This window comes from Mchenga conophoros, linkage group LG23 (genome assembly GCF_057382185.1).
Source record: "Mchenga conophoros isolate Kocher_MC1m ecotype Shallow Benthic linkage group LG23, M_conophoros_male_GT1.1, whole genome shotgun sequence".
In the NCBI taxonomy this organism is placed as follows: Eukaryota; Metazoa; Chordata; class Actinopteri; order Cichliformes; family Cichlidae; genus Mchenga; species Mchenga conophoros.
The window spans coordinates 10655000-10674524 of NC_140547.1; the positions used below are offsets into that span (position 1 = coordinate 10655000).

A 19525-nucleotide genomic window follows, 5' to 3' on the forward strand; every position below is an offset into this window, starting at 1 on the left:
AAAGTAACAACATTATTGCAGATGCTTTGTCATGTGCTACTTTATTATAAAGTTATTTTCATTTATGACATTGTGGTGTTCCTCACCAGTTTTTACTATCTGTTTTTTATGTGCTTCTCAGGTTGGTGAAAACAGTGTAGAATGGATTGGTTAAGTGCAATCTTAATGTCAAATGTTGTTTTGATCCTTTTAGGGTCACTCTCTTTATGGTTGGGATGTGACGGCCCTGGTGGGTAGTTAATTGTTTGAGCCACTGCAGGAACGGATCCAATGGTTTCACCTTTATATTAGCCAAAGTTTCAGGAGCATGCATGATAGCTTGTGTGATATGTTCTTATTTTTTCCAGTGTGTTCAGATAAATGCACAAAGAGGAGCAACAGCCTGTTTATAAAACAAACAGCCCCATAGGAAACTATGAAGAGTTTAACATCAATCTATTAGTTCTTTGAAAGTGAGTTGTTTCCCCATTCTACATCACTACTCTAGAACCTGGGATTCCTCCATCTCCAAAATTCCACTCTCATCTCTGTATACACACATAACAAACCCATCCCGGATCAGCCCCCAATTTATTATAACATGAAAGAAAAAGTGAGCACAGCATTTTATCAGTAAAGGTGTAGGATGTGCATGTGCATGCACTGCAAAAATTATCCATCTTAAAATAAGTTAAAAATAATAGATTGTAGTCTAAATCTTCTAAATCTGCCAGTGCAGTAAGAGAATTACACTTGATAAGAACTCTATGCACTCACTCATGAGTGTAGAGATGTGTGTGTGACTGTTTTAAAATGCAGAAAACAATATTCAAGTGTTTTCTGCACTATTGTTGTAACCCAGAATTTTCTTATATCAGGTCGGGTTTTTGACACTTCTGATGTAATCTACCTGAATTCTTTCCACCGTCTACTTCAGTTTGTCGTTCTTTCAGCTGTGGTTATATCGAGTATGTATGCAATAAGTTTTAATTGATTGTACACAAGAAGCTTTGAGTTTGCATTAACTCGGTGAGGTCTAAATCATCACTGGTGAGACCCGAATCCTAACCCAAGAACAAAATAAAAAACATTCTGAAAATTCTTGATGGGAGTTAAATTCTTTATTTCATGTCCTCTGACTGACAAGAAAACAGAAAGAATCATGGTGATATGGTCAGGGTTGGGATCATCACGGTCAATGACTCAGACTTCACAGAGTTAATGGTGTGAGCAGATTCAAACAAAACAGACTTCCAGAAGTGAAAAGCAGACTAAAATGACTGACTTGTGAAACAGAAATAAAGTTTCAGATACTGCGGCTGAGGTCACTGTCAGAGGTCAAACCTGGAGGTTTGGTTCAGCTAGCACATAAATATTGTGCAGCAGTTGTTGTCCTGGGAAGGAAAGAAAGCAGTACAGAGAGAAAAAGAAACCGAGGAGGTCGATAGAGCTTTAGCGTCTTTATTTTTTGTCGTTGTTGCATAGGAAATGCACATTTTGCTTCCAGTAAATTGAGTCTTTGTTGGACATGGAGTCACTAATGGGGCTGGGAGGGATGGACCTAAAGTTCACCATTTCAACAGAAACGAGAGAAACCGAAGGACAGACGGAGAAGTCAGTGCAAACTTCAGAACACAGAGGATGGACAGCTAATGGAGACTACACAAACTAAGGTTTGGGGACACCGGGTGGTGGACCAGCGCGGCAGCAGCAGAAAACGCCGCCCTGTTCCATAAAAGAGTTGTAGAGGCACAAGGTTTCAGTCAGTTCTGGGTGAGAATGAAGGTGGAGTCGATGGCTGAATGGTTAAACACAGGGTGGCGGTGTGGGTGAAGATGGTGTCTGGTTTCCATGGTGATTTGGGCAGTGAGAGTGGGATGATGGGATACGGTTATGTGACTCAGACTGCCCCGGGTTGCGGCCCGCCTGCCCAGCAACGCTCAGGGTAAAGATAAAGCTCTCCTTCCTCGAGATTGTCGTGGGTTAGTGACTGTTAGCTTCACCTCCAGCGGACAGGACAAAAGGCAACGACAGAAGCTTCTGAAAGCTGATTGAGCAGATCAATACGTTTGATGACGGCCTCAAACATCAAAATGAGTGAACTAAAAAAAATAATCAAAAAATGAATCCCTGGCTTTATTTGAACAAAAATGTAAATACAGGGCAAAAACTCCTAACGCTGGATTCTATTCTATTTTATTCCACTCTATCCAGCATGGAGTTAATCTCAATCTCAGCAGATCAGCTGATTTCAGAGCCTGTCCACATCAGCTGATTCTCATCTACACATTTAACTGGGAACAGGTTTTATTGTTTAAGCTGATTCTGCCTCTACAAGCCACATTGCAACCAACCCCACCTGATAATGCCCGTCTTTCTGACTTACAGTTTAGAATTTTTCACTGCTTTATATTTCTTTCTTTCTTTTTGTTTCAGTTTCAAATTTGTTTTTATTGTTTAAACATGTTTTTAGTTTTTAAATATTTATGTTTTTAATTAATACATAAAAATAATACAATCAGTTTAACCGCCTCAGGTTATTACATTGGTATTACATACGATCATGACACCTCTCAAGCCTCATGGGGTGTTTTGCTTGTTAAACTGAAAAATCTTCACTTCGTGCACGTTGATCAGGAGACATTGGAGCACTCTGATGAAAACTCACATTGGTGTAAGTTTGTGTCGATTTGTAGTTCTGTTTGAGTCGGTGAGATTAAATATTTATTTATTTGATTTTGGTGAATTTTGTCTTCATATTTTATGCCCAAAAAAAATCCAAAAAAATATTCAATAAACTCATCATCATCAGCCGCAGCAGCAGCTTGTCTCTCTGCTGAGGTCATGACCCGTAACCTGATCATGAGCAGTTTCATGCAGTGACCACTTTCTTTTCCCCGTCTACATCCACCAACCGTATTGACCTGCACCGGGAACCATGCATCACCGCGTGACGAAGTTCGTGGTCCTGACAGGACGTTAATGTTGTTTGCTGTTGTGAGTCTTTCTGTGCATCACATTCCTCAGGACAGAAGTACTGAGAGCACAGCGACTGCTCTGGAAGTTGTCTTCATCGTCTCTCCTCTTCTGCTGTGCAGAATAATATCACTGTTCCCTTTGGGACAGAAATTCAAACCACAACCAGCAGCTGAACTCTGGAGGCTCATCAGCCAACAGCCAAGTTTGCAGTTATTTCATTTGTTACTACATGTTTAAATGGATAAGATATTTAGAGCAGATTATTTATTTTGTTTTTATTTTTACAGGAAATGCTGCTTTGATTGTGACTTTAATCTTTAGACTGTACTGTCTGCAGTTCTCAGACAGTCGGGTTGGCTCATTATTATTATCCTTCATTAATGACATGAAAACATTTTAGATCATCCGTCACAGGAAAAGGAAACGGTGAAGAACACAAACAGAGCAGTATGTCGAGGCTGTTTGAGGGTTAAGCTGTGCAGAGCTGTGCACTGAGGAGCTCTCAGAAAGAAAGACGTGAATAAAGAGTTTAAAACAGGAGAGCATGTTTTAGAAAACCGGCTGCAGTGAAGCAGGCGGGAGGCGAATCGAGCGGCGGCGTCCTCTAACAAAAGCGTGTGGTCATCAAGAAAGTTTCCTGCCTGAAAGAGACGCACGAGTCGAAGGAGCTGTTCGGTTTCAAAGAGCCGAGCGGCATCGACAGACGCAGGAGCCACTGGAGGTGAGCTAGACGAGCCGATCGACCCCAGCTGGCCTGGGAGAGGAGGAGGAGAAGGTGGGAGAGGAGGAGGGGGGTCTCCCAGGTGCAGCTACCACCTCCTCCGTCTAAACCCTTCTCATCCTGGAGGAGCAGCAGCTCGTTTGAAGCCCCACTGAGGGAGACGCAGCAGAGGCAGGAGGAGGAAGGAGGGGGTTCGGTCCTGGAGAATGCTGAGCGCTGCAGAAAAAGGCCGAGGCCATCGATTCGGTCTCCTGCAGGAAACTGCCTGAGGAGGAGGAGGGGGATTCACCCAGAGCCACATACAGATTTCTGCTGGTCAATGGATGCACAGGGGGAGGGGAGGAGGTGGGGAGGCCAGGCCAGCCGGGCATTTGCTGATGTAAAAAGTTCACTGGAGATTGTCGGATTGAAACCCGGCGGGGCTGAGGCCGCCGGCGCCGGCCTGGGGCAGTCATCATGGTGGCACGCCCATTAGAAAGAGGTGGATGAGAGAGGATGAGGAGGATGAAGGAGAGGAGGTGAGTCAGTTTGAGGCGTACAGGGAGAGGTCAGAAACAGAAGTTGTCTTTTTTTTCTCATTTGTCGTCTTCGTCACAGCTTACTAGGCGATTATGGAAGAGCATGCAGTTATATCTCATGGTTATTGTACATCAGCTATAATCAGAGGGGCCTGACAGACAGCAAAGGCTACTGGTGTTCAGAAATGTCAACAGTTACAAACAATTATTGGATCAGTATTCAGAAGAGCATTATAATACAGGAGTTCACAGGCACTACATTTGATCTTTTTTGATATATCGTGTAATATGCTGGTTGGTTTCTCTTTTCTTTTCACATGTTTAACTCGCTGGGATCTGGAAATGGAAGGACCGACCGTAGAAGAAGAAGAAGAAGAAGGCAGAGGCTGAAGATTTTAGATCAAACCAGTCCACGTGGGCGAGCAGGCGGGCGCACGCACATGGGCTGCCGTGCCACACCGTGCCACGTGCACGTGTGGGTGTCTGTTTTTAGTCAGTGCATAGTTCTCATGCAGATTAGACTGCTATGCTGTGATACGCTGTCAGGAAGCATGATGGCGAGTTCAAATTGTCCCATTCTGCAGCTTAGCTCAGCTTCACTGGCTCCATTTAACACTTAGCACCTTGTAATGTTTGCAGGATAAATAAATATCTTTGCAAAGGAACAGTGACACCGTGATTCATTACAGCCGAGCGCCGGAGAGCAGCTCCAGTGCTACCTGCCTCGCGTCCAACGACTTTCCTTCATTTCTCTAAACTGAAGCCATTTGTACTGATTTCCTGGCTGGCGCTCCGGCACAGCGACGTGCTGAAAGATGTCTTCCTCCTGCTCCGTGGGAAACGTTTGGACTCGGTTTAGAGCGAAGCGTGGGGGCGGATCCCACCAGAGTGCTCTGCCTTCACCCTTGGGTGGACAAAAAACACCTGGCTCTACCGACTCCCCTTCGGATTGTTTCCGACCCGCAGACTCGCACGGCGCCCGGTCTGATGTGTTTCTCGGGTGGCGGGGGTGGGTGTGTGAGGTGGGAGGGGTTAATCGCTGCCCAGGAGAATTTGGACAAACGTGAAGACAACAAAGGCATTAGCGTAAAAAGCGCGGCCTTCATTCAACCCTGTTTCCTGATGGAGCGGCACGGTTCCTCCAACCCGAGGATCTACGGTTAGCAGCGAGGAGGAGGAGACACGGGCGGCGGCTCTCCTCTGGAGTTTTTCAGTCTGTGACTCCAGCTCTCTGTCTGGTAGCTTTGGATGATTGTGTGGGGGTGAGTGGAGTGGAGGAGGCTGCAGGCGGGTGAGGTGTTTCGAACAAACGCCCCTGCTGGTGGTTCAGCCGGTTGGACACAGCGTGGGGGTGGGGTTTATGTGTCTTTTAATGTAAAGGAGGTGTGGTGGGTGAGAGAGCCGGGTCTCTCCAACGAGTTCCAGCGTGACCACTGCTGCTCCGCTGATTGAGTCTGTCCTGAACTCAAAACACACCGACGCTGAGCACACGAGCTGCGGGCCGGACGTGCAGTCACCGCAGCAGCACCATGCGGGTTTTGGCTCGCTATGCGTTTTCTGTGACGTTGCGCAGCTCAGACTCGTAGATGAAACGACAGGAACCTGCTGCAGTTAGAATCTGAGTCACAAACGAGCGGTAAAACCACTCGGGGCAGCTGTCGGCGTCCTCTCCGAAGACAAAACTGTAAAGGTGACGGAACTACCTGATTGGTCGAGTCAGTTGGTTTACATTAGAGTGAGAAAAAATTTGATACAGGTGGACTCGTGTAAAAATCCTAAACTTCTAAACTTTAACCGTTTCTGCCGATCACGTTCCTTCAATCACCCGACTGAACTTTAGACGTGTGGTGTTAGCAGCAGGATAACGACACATTGACTGACTGACGTTAACGTGCGATTTTTTTCCTGCTTCCTGTCACAGATGGCGGCGCTGCCAGCAAGGGGCTGGCAATGACAATACCGTTGCTGCCACCGTGGCCATCGTGACGCTTTGACCCTTGTAAGCAATCAGAGGCCACAGCGCCAGCTGCAGCTTCGCTGGCGTTCTCGCCTCTCAATGTTTACTCTAAACATCGCGAGCGGGACCTCAGAGCACGCTGGAAGCCGGCCTTCGCCGCTCGCCGGCTGATACCTGCTGACTGTATGTGAGGAGCAGCAGCAGATGTGTGGATGGACGGAGATCAAAGCGGACCTCCAGGCTCGAGGAGGGCTGGGTGAGGAGGTGGTGGTGATCTTGTGGGCCAGTGAAGAAAGAAACAGATGGAAAAGAAAAAGAATCATGTTGCATAATCAAGCTGTTTATTTTCCCGCATGGAATGGTGAACACAAAAAAAGATGCCGAGATGCATTTATAGTAGGGGCATCCTTTGGCTGGCTATGTCATTGTCTCCTGCCTAAAACGAAAATGTTAAAAATGCATAAAAAACTCGCTTTTCTTACCAATTTTCCTCAGAATTACTGGATTTAGCTTCATCGACACTGATGCAACAAAGAACCTTCAAAAACATACAGCATACTGTAACATCCATTTACAAAGGTCTGATCACCACAGCGCCCAAACGTGTAAGTGCAGGAATATGCTAAACCATCAACAGAGGAAATGTCCTTAAATACACAAAAAAAGGAAAACAAATAAAGGAAAAACTAAGAAATCAAATCAGGAAACAGGAAAGTTTTCAACTCAAGTCCAGTTCCCAGAAAACAAACCAACCAGTTCTAGTAATGTGGCCTCGATACAAACGATCAGAAAATTCACAACACTACTTTTTCCTCATTTAATCAATGTTACAAAAGTCCTGCATTAGAAAATAGGGCAGCTTTAAAATCAGTGTAATTAATAAAACTATACAACATACAAACAAGTCTTGCAGTCAGCTGCTGCTCTGCCCACCGCCCGTCTCTTCGCCGCTGAACTAAATGACACAACACGAGAACAAAACACGCTGCCCAAACTATTGCTTTATATCATCTTCTGTCTTTAAAAACGGTGCAATTGGGTTGTTATCTTACATGCAGCCGTACGTCGCTGATTAGATGCTAGGCTGCTTTTTTAGTTTTTCTGACACTTTCAAAAAAATGTCCGTGCAATATTTTATTCCCTTCACTCGCTTTAAGCCCTGGAAGCTGTTTTTATTTTTTTTATTTTTTAAATTTCATACTTTTCACTATTTATTTCATATTTAGTGCAGATAATTAATGCCCAACTCATGGCTAAAGGGTAGGCAAGAACAGAGACAGAACAAACACGAGGAAGAAACACGGCACCCGCAAGAGAAACCACTCGACCGTCACAGCCGCGGGCGCCGTCACAGCAGGCGGGCAGTGGCATCGGAAACGTTTCCGAACGATGGACGAGAAGTTGGACTTGTCGGAGGCAACTAAAGGAATCAAATAAAAAGGATTTGGGAAAGAGAGACCCGGATGTCAGACTGTGGTTGTCTGGAAGGAAGGAAGGAAGGAAGGAAGGAAGGAAGGAAGAAACGGAGTAAATCACCCTGAGCGGCGCCGCGGGGCTTCACCATTTTCAGGGACTGACCATGGAGCATGACAGAAGTCACATGCACGCTAACTTTGGTTGAAAGAAAAAAACAAACACAAAACAGACGAAACAGAAGACTACGTAAGTCTGAGTGCAAGCAGGTATTGCATATTTTATGTCCTTGTTATTCAAATGTGGGAACAAAAGTAGACGAACTGACGGACTGAAAATGGAAACAGGAAGACGTGAAAGAAACGTTTTTTTGCTGTTCAGAGATCGCAGCAACAGACGCAAGTCATCGCAGGAGAGCAGTCTGCCCCTTCAACACGAGCGTGAAGGTCAGTGCAATGAGCACACCTGCAGTGACAGCCTACTCACACCAGGCGTAGCAGACTCTCAGAGAATCATGTGACCATCTAAACACCTGTAACAAGCTGGTCTGGAATGCATCGGACCAAAAGTGTCCTAACCAGGCTTTAAAATAGGGCCGGTTTCCTGCAGGTTTTAGATGTCTCCTTGATCCAACACAGCTGATTTAAATGGCTAAATTACCACCAGAGGCCTGGTAATGAACTTATCATTTGATTCAGGTGTGGTGACCCAGAGTGATATTTAAAACCTGTCGGTGTGTTAATTCGTTCACATTTTGTTTTGCTCATGGCGAACAAATATGCTGCTCTGTTAACATTTATCATTAAAGCTGCTCGACTTTTTCTGCAGGTTATCTGGGGCCGGGCCCAGACTTCCCTTGCCTCTGCCACCTCCAAGGACAGCGGCGGTGCTGGTTCCCAGGACAGCCGAGATATGTAATCTCTGAGGTGAGCCGTGCCTGACACCCCGGCTGCCTCCTTTTGATGTGGAGGAGCAGGAGGAGTGAACTCCTCATCCTACTTCTAAAGGATACACTTCCTCCATTCTAGAAACAGGGAGTCTCAGGTTGTCACCTTGGAGGAGGTCCTGAGAGAAATACCAGGACTCCACATTAACTTTTAGGATGGAGGAAGCCTCTCAGTGAGGTGAGGAACCTTAAGAAGAAGTCCAGCTGCCTTCAGGTGAAGTGCGTAAGACCACCAAGACCTGGATGACGTTTTGCTCATTAGGTGATGTGGTCGGCTCACTTACTGAAAAGTCTGCCATCATGAAACTGTTGGCTGAACACTTTCAGCTGTAAAACTAAGACCAAACTGCTAAAGCAGAGACCCTGAACTTTGACCTCTGCACTTCCTGAAACCTACTTTTAGCTGCAGAACTGTTGGCTCAAACCGTGCTGCTCACTTCCTTTTGTTCAAACCAGACATCATCACGTCACATGACCTCGCACTGGGTGCTCATTCCACCAAACTTCAGCGTGCTTTTAGCTGTTAGCACATGGAGCTGATAGTAGCTGGTGTAGATTTCATCTGCTCGGGTCTGCAGGTGTTGGAGGGCGGGGCAGAACGCCACGCAGGCCCGAGAGCTCGTAATACAAAGGGTTCCTCCTCAGCTTCAATGCCTTCTACGACATCTCGGGTATGGAGGAAAAGTAGGAAAACTAAAGGAAAGAAACAACCAATCACGACTCTCCACGCCAGATCTCATGAAACCTCTCAGGACTGAATTGAAGCTCAAGGCACATCGATGAGGAACACGTGTTTCCGTGCAATCTGAGATCAAACGGAAGAATGAACGTCTCGAAACCGAAGCAGAACTGATCTGTTGTGGCAGGAAAAGGAAGGAAGGAGAAATAAAAAGGATGGAGAGATGACGAGAAGCGAAGAGAGCTGGTTGTTTGTGAAGGACAGCAAGAGGAAACTAATAGACGGCTGCTGGCAAGTGCCGGATGTTGGGTTTACAATATAGTGTCTTTTCTCACTAACTACATCATCTATGGAAAAATCTGTCACTAACACTAGAACATGCATTTTTTTGTTCTTTTTTTTTTTTTAAATAACTTTTTCACTTAAATTCACTTTTGTTCAACGCTGGATGGTCGTAAGTGTGTGTGTGTGTGTGTGTGTGTATATATTTATATATATAGTATAGGAAAGGAAAAACAAAACTCAAGATCGATAAAATGCTGAGTTGCACGTGAAGCGCTGTCGGCCGTCTGTTTGTGGACGAAAGCTTCCAGAGAGTTACCCTCTGCTCTACCTCTTCATAGCTAAACCAAAACCCCTGATTACAAACTCACAGCCTATTGGCCAACTGCGGGAATAAGTGCTTTTGGCTGGGCACGACCTCTAGGAGACCCAGCCAATCACAGGGCCGGCCCTTACTGGGCGGCACCCGTTAAAAGATTAAACCACGCGATTATTTTCAGCTTAAACTCACATGGTACTTTTTCTCCAGATTTCATTAAATTCGGATCGAAAGTAAAACGATGTGCTCATTAAAATAAGTTAACCGCTTGGCGTATTTTTCCCTCCTCAAACAAAATGAAGCGCAGACTTCAGCTGCTTTAAAAGACTGATTGTTTAAAATGATATTTGTTAAAGGGATTCTCATTCTACCATCTAACAGCTTCACACGATGAACAAACGACAAAGAAGAAACGATAAAAGTGAATACAGCTCGCCTTATTTCTCACCCGGCTGTGGTTTCGACTTCAGCGCTGTGTGGTTGTCTTTTTTACCCCGCTATTTTAGAGTCCCAGAGGTGTGAGCGGACTAGGAAGAAAAATATATATTTATATATACTTTTCATCAACTGTTTTCAACGAGCTATCTTACAAAGATATTTAACTATCCAACAGCTAGCCAACAAAATTGCACTTTCCTCATGATCAATATTTCACTGGTAAAGTTTGAGTTGCTCTTCTCTCTCCTATCTGCCTGCCTCGATTCGGACACCAGAGTTTTCGGCCCACTCTTAGCATGCTGTAGCTTCACCCCCATGGGTGGATGGTGGAGGACGAGGAGGCTGAAATGGTGGCGAAAAGAGAAAAATCAATGAGCCGTGAAGCCAAAAAGCATCCAAGAGGAACAAACTCGGATCCACCAGCATCTGGTCGCAACACTTCACATAAAGAAAACCTTAAACCCTAAAACCCCACGATTATACCCACCCTCCACCCAGTCGCCCGTCACAGCCCCCCCCCCTCCACATGAAGTTCTTGTTATTTCTGTGAAACAGGTGGGGGCGTCTGTTTGCGCCCGTCACACCTCCACATCCATCCAGGTCCATGTCCTTTCAAAGAGCCTTCCAACTTCCCCCTCCCTGACCTGCCAGCAACCGAGGGGCGTGAAGTCCATCCCAGGAAGTCCGTGAAGGCTCAGGTGGTGGCGATGTTGGTGGCCCCTCGTACCAACTGTGCCACATCCCAACTTCACGAACCCCCAAACCATCGGACTCCAGACGGGGGGGCAGGTGATGAGTGTGGGGAGGGTTTCGTATGACTGTAAGTCCACGGATGCACCCGCTGCAAAGGATGATGGGAGAGCATATGTGTCGTCAGAAGCTCTGTGACTCAGTCTTTCCCAAAGGCTCAGGTCGCCCACGTACTTATCAACCTGGTTGGATTGGGGGGGGGTCTGGCACTGTATATGGACACTGAGGTGTGAACCATACGTTTGCACGGATGTCTGTGATATACAGTTTGCAGGGGGTCACGGTGCGTTTGATCCGCTGTAGCCATGCTGATGCTGCTGAGCCTGTGTGTGGTGCTGGTGGAGGCGGAACAGGAAAGGAATAGGGATAGGTTAGACTGGGCTTTCTGTCACAGCTGGCATCAAAGGTGAAAGGTCGGAGAGGAGACTGCAGCGATCTGTCGTACAGGTGGGCGGAGGGGCCTCTGGAGTCCTTATCCCAGGTACCACTGTGGAGAGATAAAAACAGATGTTAACATCTGGACTGCTTTAGCAACCACTTACCGGACGATCCCGACTGCAGGTACTTGTCGTCCAAATTTACCCAGAACCAATCAGCGGGGTTACACATATATCACTAAGGTTTCAAAGATTAGTCTAAGGCTGTATGAAATCTTCCCACCGTGCAGCCTCCAGGACGGCTTGTTGTGTGGTTTGTTATTGGCCACAAACCAATGACACTGTGACTGAAGTTTATGGACTTTTCTATGCAGATGATACATTCAACTCCTGTTGCTATAGAAACAATTCTCCAAACTGTGGTTAAAAACTGAATATGGAAAAACTTACTTAAGGATTCATGATGTTACAGTATAAATCTTAAGGTGGATTAGCTTGTAGCGCCAAACTAAATATGTGTGTTCTCCTGAATTCAGGATAACTCAAGTATGTCTTTGAGGAAACATGAATTATTTCTTTAGATTGAAATAAGTGAGACTGTTATTCAATATATCCTGTTACAACACAAGACCAGAAAAGGTGTGTCCATGAATGATCTTCACTCTGACACTGACAGTAGGCCAAACAAACCCACATTCAACCTCCAGACAGTTGGGACCCAGATGGATTAAAATTAAAGCATTAACTGCCTGTTTTTGTAGGACAGGTGACAAAAATATATGCTGATGGTGTCTGGTGGGCTGCCCCCAACAAAGGGCAAATATGAAGTTTTCCATACTTCCTCTCAGTTATATGGGTGCAAAGTAGGGCTGCCACAAACGATTATTTTGATAGTCGACTAGTCGCCGATTATTTTTGTGATTAGTCGGCTAATCAGATCATGCATCCATTGGACGTAAAACATACAGCTTATTGCATCAGTTGCGTCTGCTCTTATATAGCTATCATTAGCTTACAGTTTGAAGTGTTTAAGTTATGTGCTAACTAAAAATAAAGACAAGATGATAGTTTATTAAACTTTTAATGAAATTTGCAGATTATCTCGGTGGAGTATAATAAACTCAGCCGTCTGCTCCTTGCTATCTAAAATATAACAGGACACTGGAGTAAATTCTCGACCATCTCACACTTCTGTTTAATCAGTTTTCTGTTTGACGTTTATTCAGCTGTGCGAAAATTAGAACTTTAATCTCAGCAAAACCAATTTACTCAGGAACAAATAAAATACTGAAAAAAGTCAAACTATAATTAATTTTAATTATTATTATTTTTAAGTTATCTAAGTGACTTATATATCATGTTTAACCTGAGTAGCGAAAGACTGCGGGGGGTTTGAAAACAATGTGCCGGGAGTCCGGTTTTCTCACTGGCTCTAGTGAGCCTTGAACCCCCGGGCTAGCTATTGAGCTGGTGGGTAACAGACGTCTCAAAAAACATCGGAGCACTTTTACAAATATGTGACGTCTTGATAAACCGAGCAGATATTTGAAGTTTACACACCTACATTCTCACCTGAAAATATCTTAAAAGTTTATTTTGTGACCCAGAAAGAGTAATACGAGTAATATTAATACTAAGTAGTTGCCGCCATTGTTGGAAACTAGAATTGGCTGGGCCGCGCTATGAATTCTGGGATAGGTTGGGCCACGAAGGACACACCCAACCCATCCTTCAAATCTGGGGAAAAGGAGGACGCATTTGTCGGCCGCATTTGGAGAAGTCTTCGAATTTGGACAGCCTTCGTTGCATCGCTGTAACATAATCGGATCCGAAGGATGCAGCCCCTAAATTTGGACACAGCTACGATACCGGAGACTGCTTCTTCTTCTTCGGGGTTTAGCGGCAGCTGTAGATGCATTGCTGCCATCTTCTGTTTCAGTCTGTTATTAAACTCTTAAATCCTACCACTTATTCCTGCGTCTTTCAGGATCTTACAAAGCTTCAAACGACGCGTTGAATATTAAATTTGTCGTTGACAATTTTGATAGCCGACGTAATCGTGATTAGTCGACTAATCGTGGCAGCCCTAGTGCAAAGGTGTAAAAAATTTAGTTTTAGAAGTTTATGAGGTCAGTGTATGTACAGTGATCACTGTGAGCTAAAAGCTTAGGCTACAGAGTGCTCTAAACACCCAGTCACGTCTTGATGGATGCTCAATCTCCCGGGTAAGGAAATCTCAGAAACTTGGAAACGCTTTGTCCAGATGAACAGAGTCAACTTTCTGAGACCAATTTATCCATTTTTTTCTTCTATTGGGTCTGTGTGACATAGAGATATGATATGATTAAATAGTCTCCAACAGAGATCACCATATAAGCATGTTCAACCCTTCCATTTACGAGTAGCAGCAAATCAGAAGAAAGTCTTTCCCAGGGGCAGGAGCTAAAACTGCATGTTCATAAACTGAGGTGGTGCACTAAAGCATAATGTAAAGAGATAGAAGAAGATAATTTTGAACCCTGTATCATGCCGAGCTACTCTGCTGCTGTCCAATAATACAGATACACTGTGGGAATTAAAAGACTTTGCCTCCTTTAAGTACACCTCAAACAGTCCCTCCAGGCTGGATTTCTGTTATTTGCTATTTGATGCTATCCTCAGGATATTCTCTTTCCAGCACTATAATCCTGTGGTTGTAATGAACACTGCTGCCTCTAGGGGATGCCAGTGGGGCTTGATTTAGTCGAACCCACAACAGGCTGATGTCAGACTGTCAGGTTCTCGGACTACAAACACAGGACGCTGCTTCTCCTCTCTGGGTATGAGTTTATGACACAGGAGCACAAAACTCTGTGTGTGTGTGTGTGTGTGTGTGTAATCCATCTCTGATAGGCTCGTATCGATCGCCAAAGGTGCATCGTTCATGAATCTCTCCCTCCTCTTCCTCACTGGCCCGTCCAGTTCAAGTTCATCTCTGCGTTACATCATGTCTGGTTGCTAAGGACAACCAGACGGCCCGGGACGTGACTACCATCGCCAAGGCAACCGCATCACCCCCCCACATCCCCGTCCCACTACCCCGCCTCTTTTATCCTCTCCCACCGTTTCTTTCTTTATGTTCATCCTCTCTCGATCACTTTCTCCTCCCCGTCCCACTCGGCACTTCTTCACACGCACACGCACGCACACACACACACACACACACACACACACACACACACACACACACACACACACACACACACACACACACAAAGGAATAAAAACAAAACACACACTTAAAGAATGTACATTTTTTAGAAAATGTGCTTCTGGATTTTGAATTTAAAGTGAAAGTTAAATGAAACACGCGGGATCAGGCATTCCTTTTTTTCTTTGTGTGCATGTGTTGCAGGGTTTCTCTGCACTCAGACCTCAGTTGCTCCTGACTCGTTGTAATTCTATTGCTGTGTGTGTGTGTGTGTGTGTGTGTGTGTCTGCAGTAGTGATAGAGGAGAAGACTGGAAGGTTAGTTTTTAATCAATACAACTTGCTGACGCTGGGACTTTTCTACCTCGCTCTCTCTCTTCCTGTTTCTATCGGTGTCTCTCGGCCTCTCGCTTGCTCGCTGCACTGCAGCTCCTCCCTCTGTCCTGAGAAGACTCAGAAGATGAAACTCTCACAGGCCAGACAGAGTGTGTTTGTGTGTGTGTGTGTGTGTGTGTGTGGAGTAATGTTACCACACAGTGGGTTGATGCTGACAGCTGTGATTCAGACTGTAGAAACTCATCACAGCGAAAGACGGAAGGCGATTTTAAAGGAGCAATCTGATGTTGTTTTTCCATGTTTTTCATATTCTCAGCAATCTCAATGTGTTGTCCACCTTGGTACATCCCACTCTGTCTGTGGCTCTTAGCTTCAAGGAAGTAATTCATTGTGCAGCACAACAACCATCCTGAACATCCAGGGAAGTCTGTAAGACGCTCTAAAAGCTGTTCAAGACAATGTCTAAAACCAATCCAAAGTAACAAGTAAAACCAGTCTAAATCACCGTTCAGCACCAGTCTAAAAGCGGTGAAAAACCAGAGATATCGATAACATATTGATTAAGTATGATGGCTTATCGATCACTCAGAGAGAGAAGATTTCAGTGACAGTCACTCTGTGTCATCTGCCCGTCATTTGCTGCAGAGGAAGGTGTGCCTCAACCAAAGCTAATGCAACAGATCTCTTAGATTTCCCAATATAGAGGTATATAAAACCAGTTATCAACCAGAGCTGTGGAGCAAACAAGTATTAGCTTTGAAAAACTGTGTGAGGTACACGAGGAACTCAAGGGCAGTTTCAAAACAAATTTCCCACGTGTAGGACTAATAAAGGTTATCTTATCTTAAAAGCAAAAGGTGATGAAGACTATTTTCTTCTTTTCTTCCAACAGCGACCTTTCACCATACGAATGTCCATGTGGAGAAAAAGCCCTGATATCATGACAGTTTAACAAAAAGTCACTTGTGTCTTTGAGAGTCTAAAAAGTTCAAAAGAATCTCATTTCTGAAAAACTGGTACTAAAACATTTACACACACACCGTGATACCACAGCCAGCCATAACCTGATCAATACAAGTGTGTGTGTGTTTGTGTGGTAGAGTTTCATTGGAGGCAGTGAGGGTGCTTTCCCCTTTGTGTGTGTAGTCATCCACCGTCTCCGTGTCCGATTTGCAAGGTGAATCTAAAACACACACACTCGTATTGAACACACACACGTATGCAGTGCAAACACCACACCCACATCATGACTCACTAAGTGAGTGTGTGAGTCTTGGAGAAGTGCTGACTCAGGACAAGACAGAAACAGTAGCAATGATAGATGGAGAGAGATGGATGATAGACAAATATTCATTGAATAAAAAAGACAAGTTCAGAAGCCTGATGTGTGACTCCAGATGTCTAAGTCCTGGTGTCAGAATCTTGGTATCTGAGTCCTGGTATCGGAGTCCTGTGGTCCAAGTCCTAGTGTCCTGATGTTTGAGTCCTGGTGTTTGAGAACTGATGTCTGTCCTTATGTCCGAATCCTGATATCTGAGTCTTGGTGTCCAAACCCTGATGTTTGAGTCCTGGAGTCCTGTTGTGTGATTCCTGGTAATTGAGTCCACGTGATTGAGTCCTGATGTCTGAATTACAGACATGATCAAAGTAGCTAAAATTACAGACTGTGAAATGTACTTGTGTCCCTTATGGCACAAATAAAAGCAGGATTTTCATGTAGGTCTTTGAGTTTTGCAGCTCGCTGTCATTTGCACAGCATCAGGTTTTTGTGAAAGCCTCTGACGTCTTAAAGATACAAGCTGTCCTTCAGAGCGGGCTCATAAAAGACGTTAAAGAGGACCTGCTTTGCTCATTTACAGCTCCATAATATTTTTCTTGGATCTTTCCAGAGTAGCTTTGCATGATTCACAGCTCAAAATATCTTCCCCATCTTCTTCTGGCTTCAGCCTCTCAAGTTAGCTTTCATCTGATTGGCACCTGCCAAAGTGGGTGGGTGGGGCTTCTCTATGCAACATCATCCTGATGCTACAGTAGAAAAAGCTGTGATAACCTGAGTATGTAGATGTGGCTGAGCTCTGGGCTCGCAGAGATTGCTGTACACTGAGCTCAGTATCAGAAACTCTGATCGTGTTTGATGTGAACATTGACGACTGGAACAGCAGATATCTGACAGGAAATAAAAGAAAAGCAGAAAACGAGCACTTCAGAGTGCGTTTGTGGTTTCTGGGCTGGTTCTGGAGCTCCTGGGAGAGAACATGCTGTGGTTCTTCTGTACTTTTGTGTTTTGTCTCGCCTCCCAGTGATGCTGACAGCATGGCTCAGCACTGACTTTCTGACCCAGTGTCCCACCGCAAGTCCGTGTTCTCCCTGATGTTGTGTGTGTGTATGTGTGTGTTAGTTTCGGCGTCTTCCCTCCATCCTTGTCACCATGGGCAACCACCACTCTGACCTGTGTGGGCATGACGCCCACTCTCACACAAAGACAACGCCAGCTGCCCCCCCCTGCCCCCAACCCACACACATATAAAAATGTAAACACACTCACACGTGTTTACATTCATGTGTGAGGACCTAATCCAGCCCAAGTGTGATGTTAAAGATGTTAAATCCTTCCTCATCATGTCCACCTCCACCCTAAAATATCACCACTTTCCTCCAAAACACCATCACATAACCCCCCCAAAAATAATAAATCTCTTATTTAAAAAACATACATGCTGGCTTTAAAAACATGTCTTCTTCTCTACTGTGTTTAAACTCTCCAAACAACGTCCACATTTCCTAAAAAAGCTGTGAGTCGTTTTCCAAACCTGCTGAATCTGAAGCAGAAATAAAACTAAAAAAAGACCAAATTTTCTTTATTTTCCAACAAAACACAAAAATTCTCCTGGATATTTTTGTATTTTTCTGATGACTGACGGTTAAATTCATTCCCAGAAAGGAAACCTTTGGAGGAGAAGCTGCTCATCACTCGAGGAGCGCGACATCGTCCCCGAGAGACGGAGAAAGAATAAATAACACAAGTCTGTTTCTGGCAGCGGTGACAAACACCTGGCTCATGTCTTCACGAGAGAGAGTGTGTGTGTGCGCGCGCTGGTGTGTGACAGAGTCGATAAATCGACACCCTTGTTCACTGCGGGCCACCACACACACACACACACACACACACACACACACACACACACACACACACACCAAAGCGATCAAGCATGTCTGGATTGTCAACAGAGGACTCCCACCTCACTGTTTGTGTGTGCGTGCAGGATGAGTTAAGTCAAGGCTGCCCAATCGTTACTCTCTTCATAAATCAGCTGGCAAACAGACCCTGACCCCCCCCAAACACACACACACACACACACACACACACACACACACACACACACGCGCGTGCGCCTGCACACACACACACACAGTATCCAATGAGGATGCTGTGTTCACTAACCACCCGCCCTGCAGTAAATGATTCAGGCCTGAAGTGAAGCGCTGCTTCTTTCCCTGTTAATGTCTTTGTTTATAAATCCCAAAATCCTGTTCTCCGATTGGCTGATGGGTGTCTGACCTCTTTTTGCTTCCTCTAGTTTCACACTGACCAGCACAGGTACACCATGTGTGCGCAGCACGCTCTCTCATGCTGAAAATGAGGCCAGAAGATGCAGTTCCTCTGACATCCAGCAGAGGCTCCAGCAGTGAATTAGTCCCCATAGACTTCCATGTTAAAACTTTACAGCAGAAATAAACATGTTTATATGTTTGTAAACATGTTTGCAGCTGACAGACCTGTGTTTGTTGGTTACCTGTGGTTGCTGAGGGATGTTAAAGCCGGGGTCCCGAGGTCCGACGCTGACGAACCGCTGAGCTGGAGACGTGGTGGGGGTGGAGTAGGCTGCACAACAAACACACAGGCCCGTTATTAACACGTGATGACCTGACAGAGCTCTGATACACTGTAAATTCAATCTCCTTATCTCCTTAAATTCAGACCCAAATCAAGTTAGATTCAGAGGAACCTGATTTGAAAGTTTATATTTTCTACGCCGTTGTTAATAAAGTTTTGAAAGACTTGACAGAGTTATTTAGAAGAAGTAGGTCAGACAGATGACAAACACATCAAGCAAAAACATCAGTAATAAATACAAAGAAATTTCAGTGTCTCCATGTGTCGTTGATGAGTATTAGGAGGATTAAATATTTTGGCAGTGACTGCATCTGTTTTCGCCAAAAGACAGGAAGCGTCACTGAACCCTGCAGTCAGAAATAATCCAATCACAAATCACTTCTCACAGATTACACGAGAACTAAATATCAGATTAATAACTGAACCCTGATGCGTCGTTCCTTTTGTGTGGGGGCGTGACAGCCAGCAGGAAAATCGAGTTTAAACACGCAGAAGTGATGCGTGATGGTACTTAAATCTGCCGTGTGTGTGTGCGCGCACACTCACTGGGTGAGGTGGGTGAGTTTCCTCCTCCCTCAGTGGAGGAGGTGGAGGGCGGCTTGGCGTCAACAGGCAGTGGGACGGGACGGGCCATCGGAGGAGGCGGTGGGGGAGGCAGCATGGGCGTCGGCAGGAAAGGGTTGTGGACCTTTCCCTGGGAGCTACCATTAGGCTGAAGAGGTGGGGGGGACACAGTTAGAATATGTG

At 45.1% G+C, this 19525-nt stretch overlaps 1 protein-coding gene across 8 annotated transcripts in view; it reads right to left on the bottom strand.

The window, feature by feature from the left end:
• Positions 1 to 1426: 1426 nt before the first annotated feature.
• The window catches only part of nfia (nuclear factor I/A), a 155922-nt gene continuing 137823 nt past the window's right edge, over positions 1427 to 19525 (bottom strand). For all 8 annotated transcript variants that reach the window (XM_085263616.1, XM_085263615.1, XM_085263617.1 and 5 more), the window contains 3 exons: positions 19325 to 19490; positions 18678 to 18766; positions 1427 to 11468 (listed from right to left, as the gene is read on the bottom strand). In XM_085263616.1, coding sequence (XP_085119742.1) covers positions 11454 to 11468; positions 18678 to 18766; positions 19325 to 19490 — 270 coding nt within the window. In that variant the 3' untranslated portion in view covers positions 1427 to 11453. The remainder of the gene's footprint in view (positions 11469 to 18677; positions 18767 to 19324; positions 19491 to 19525) is intronic.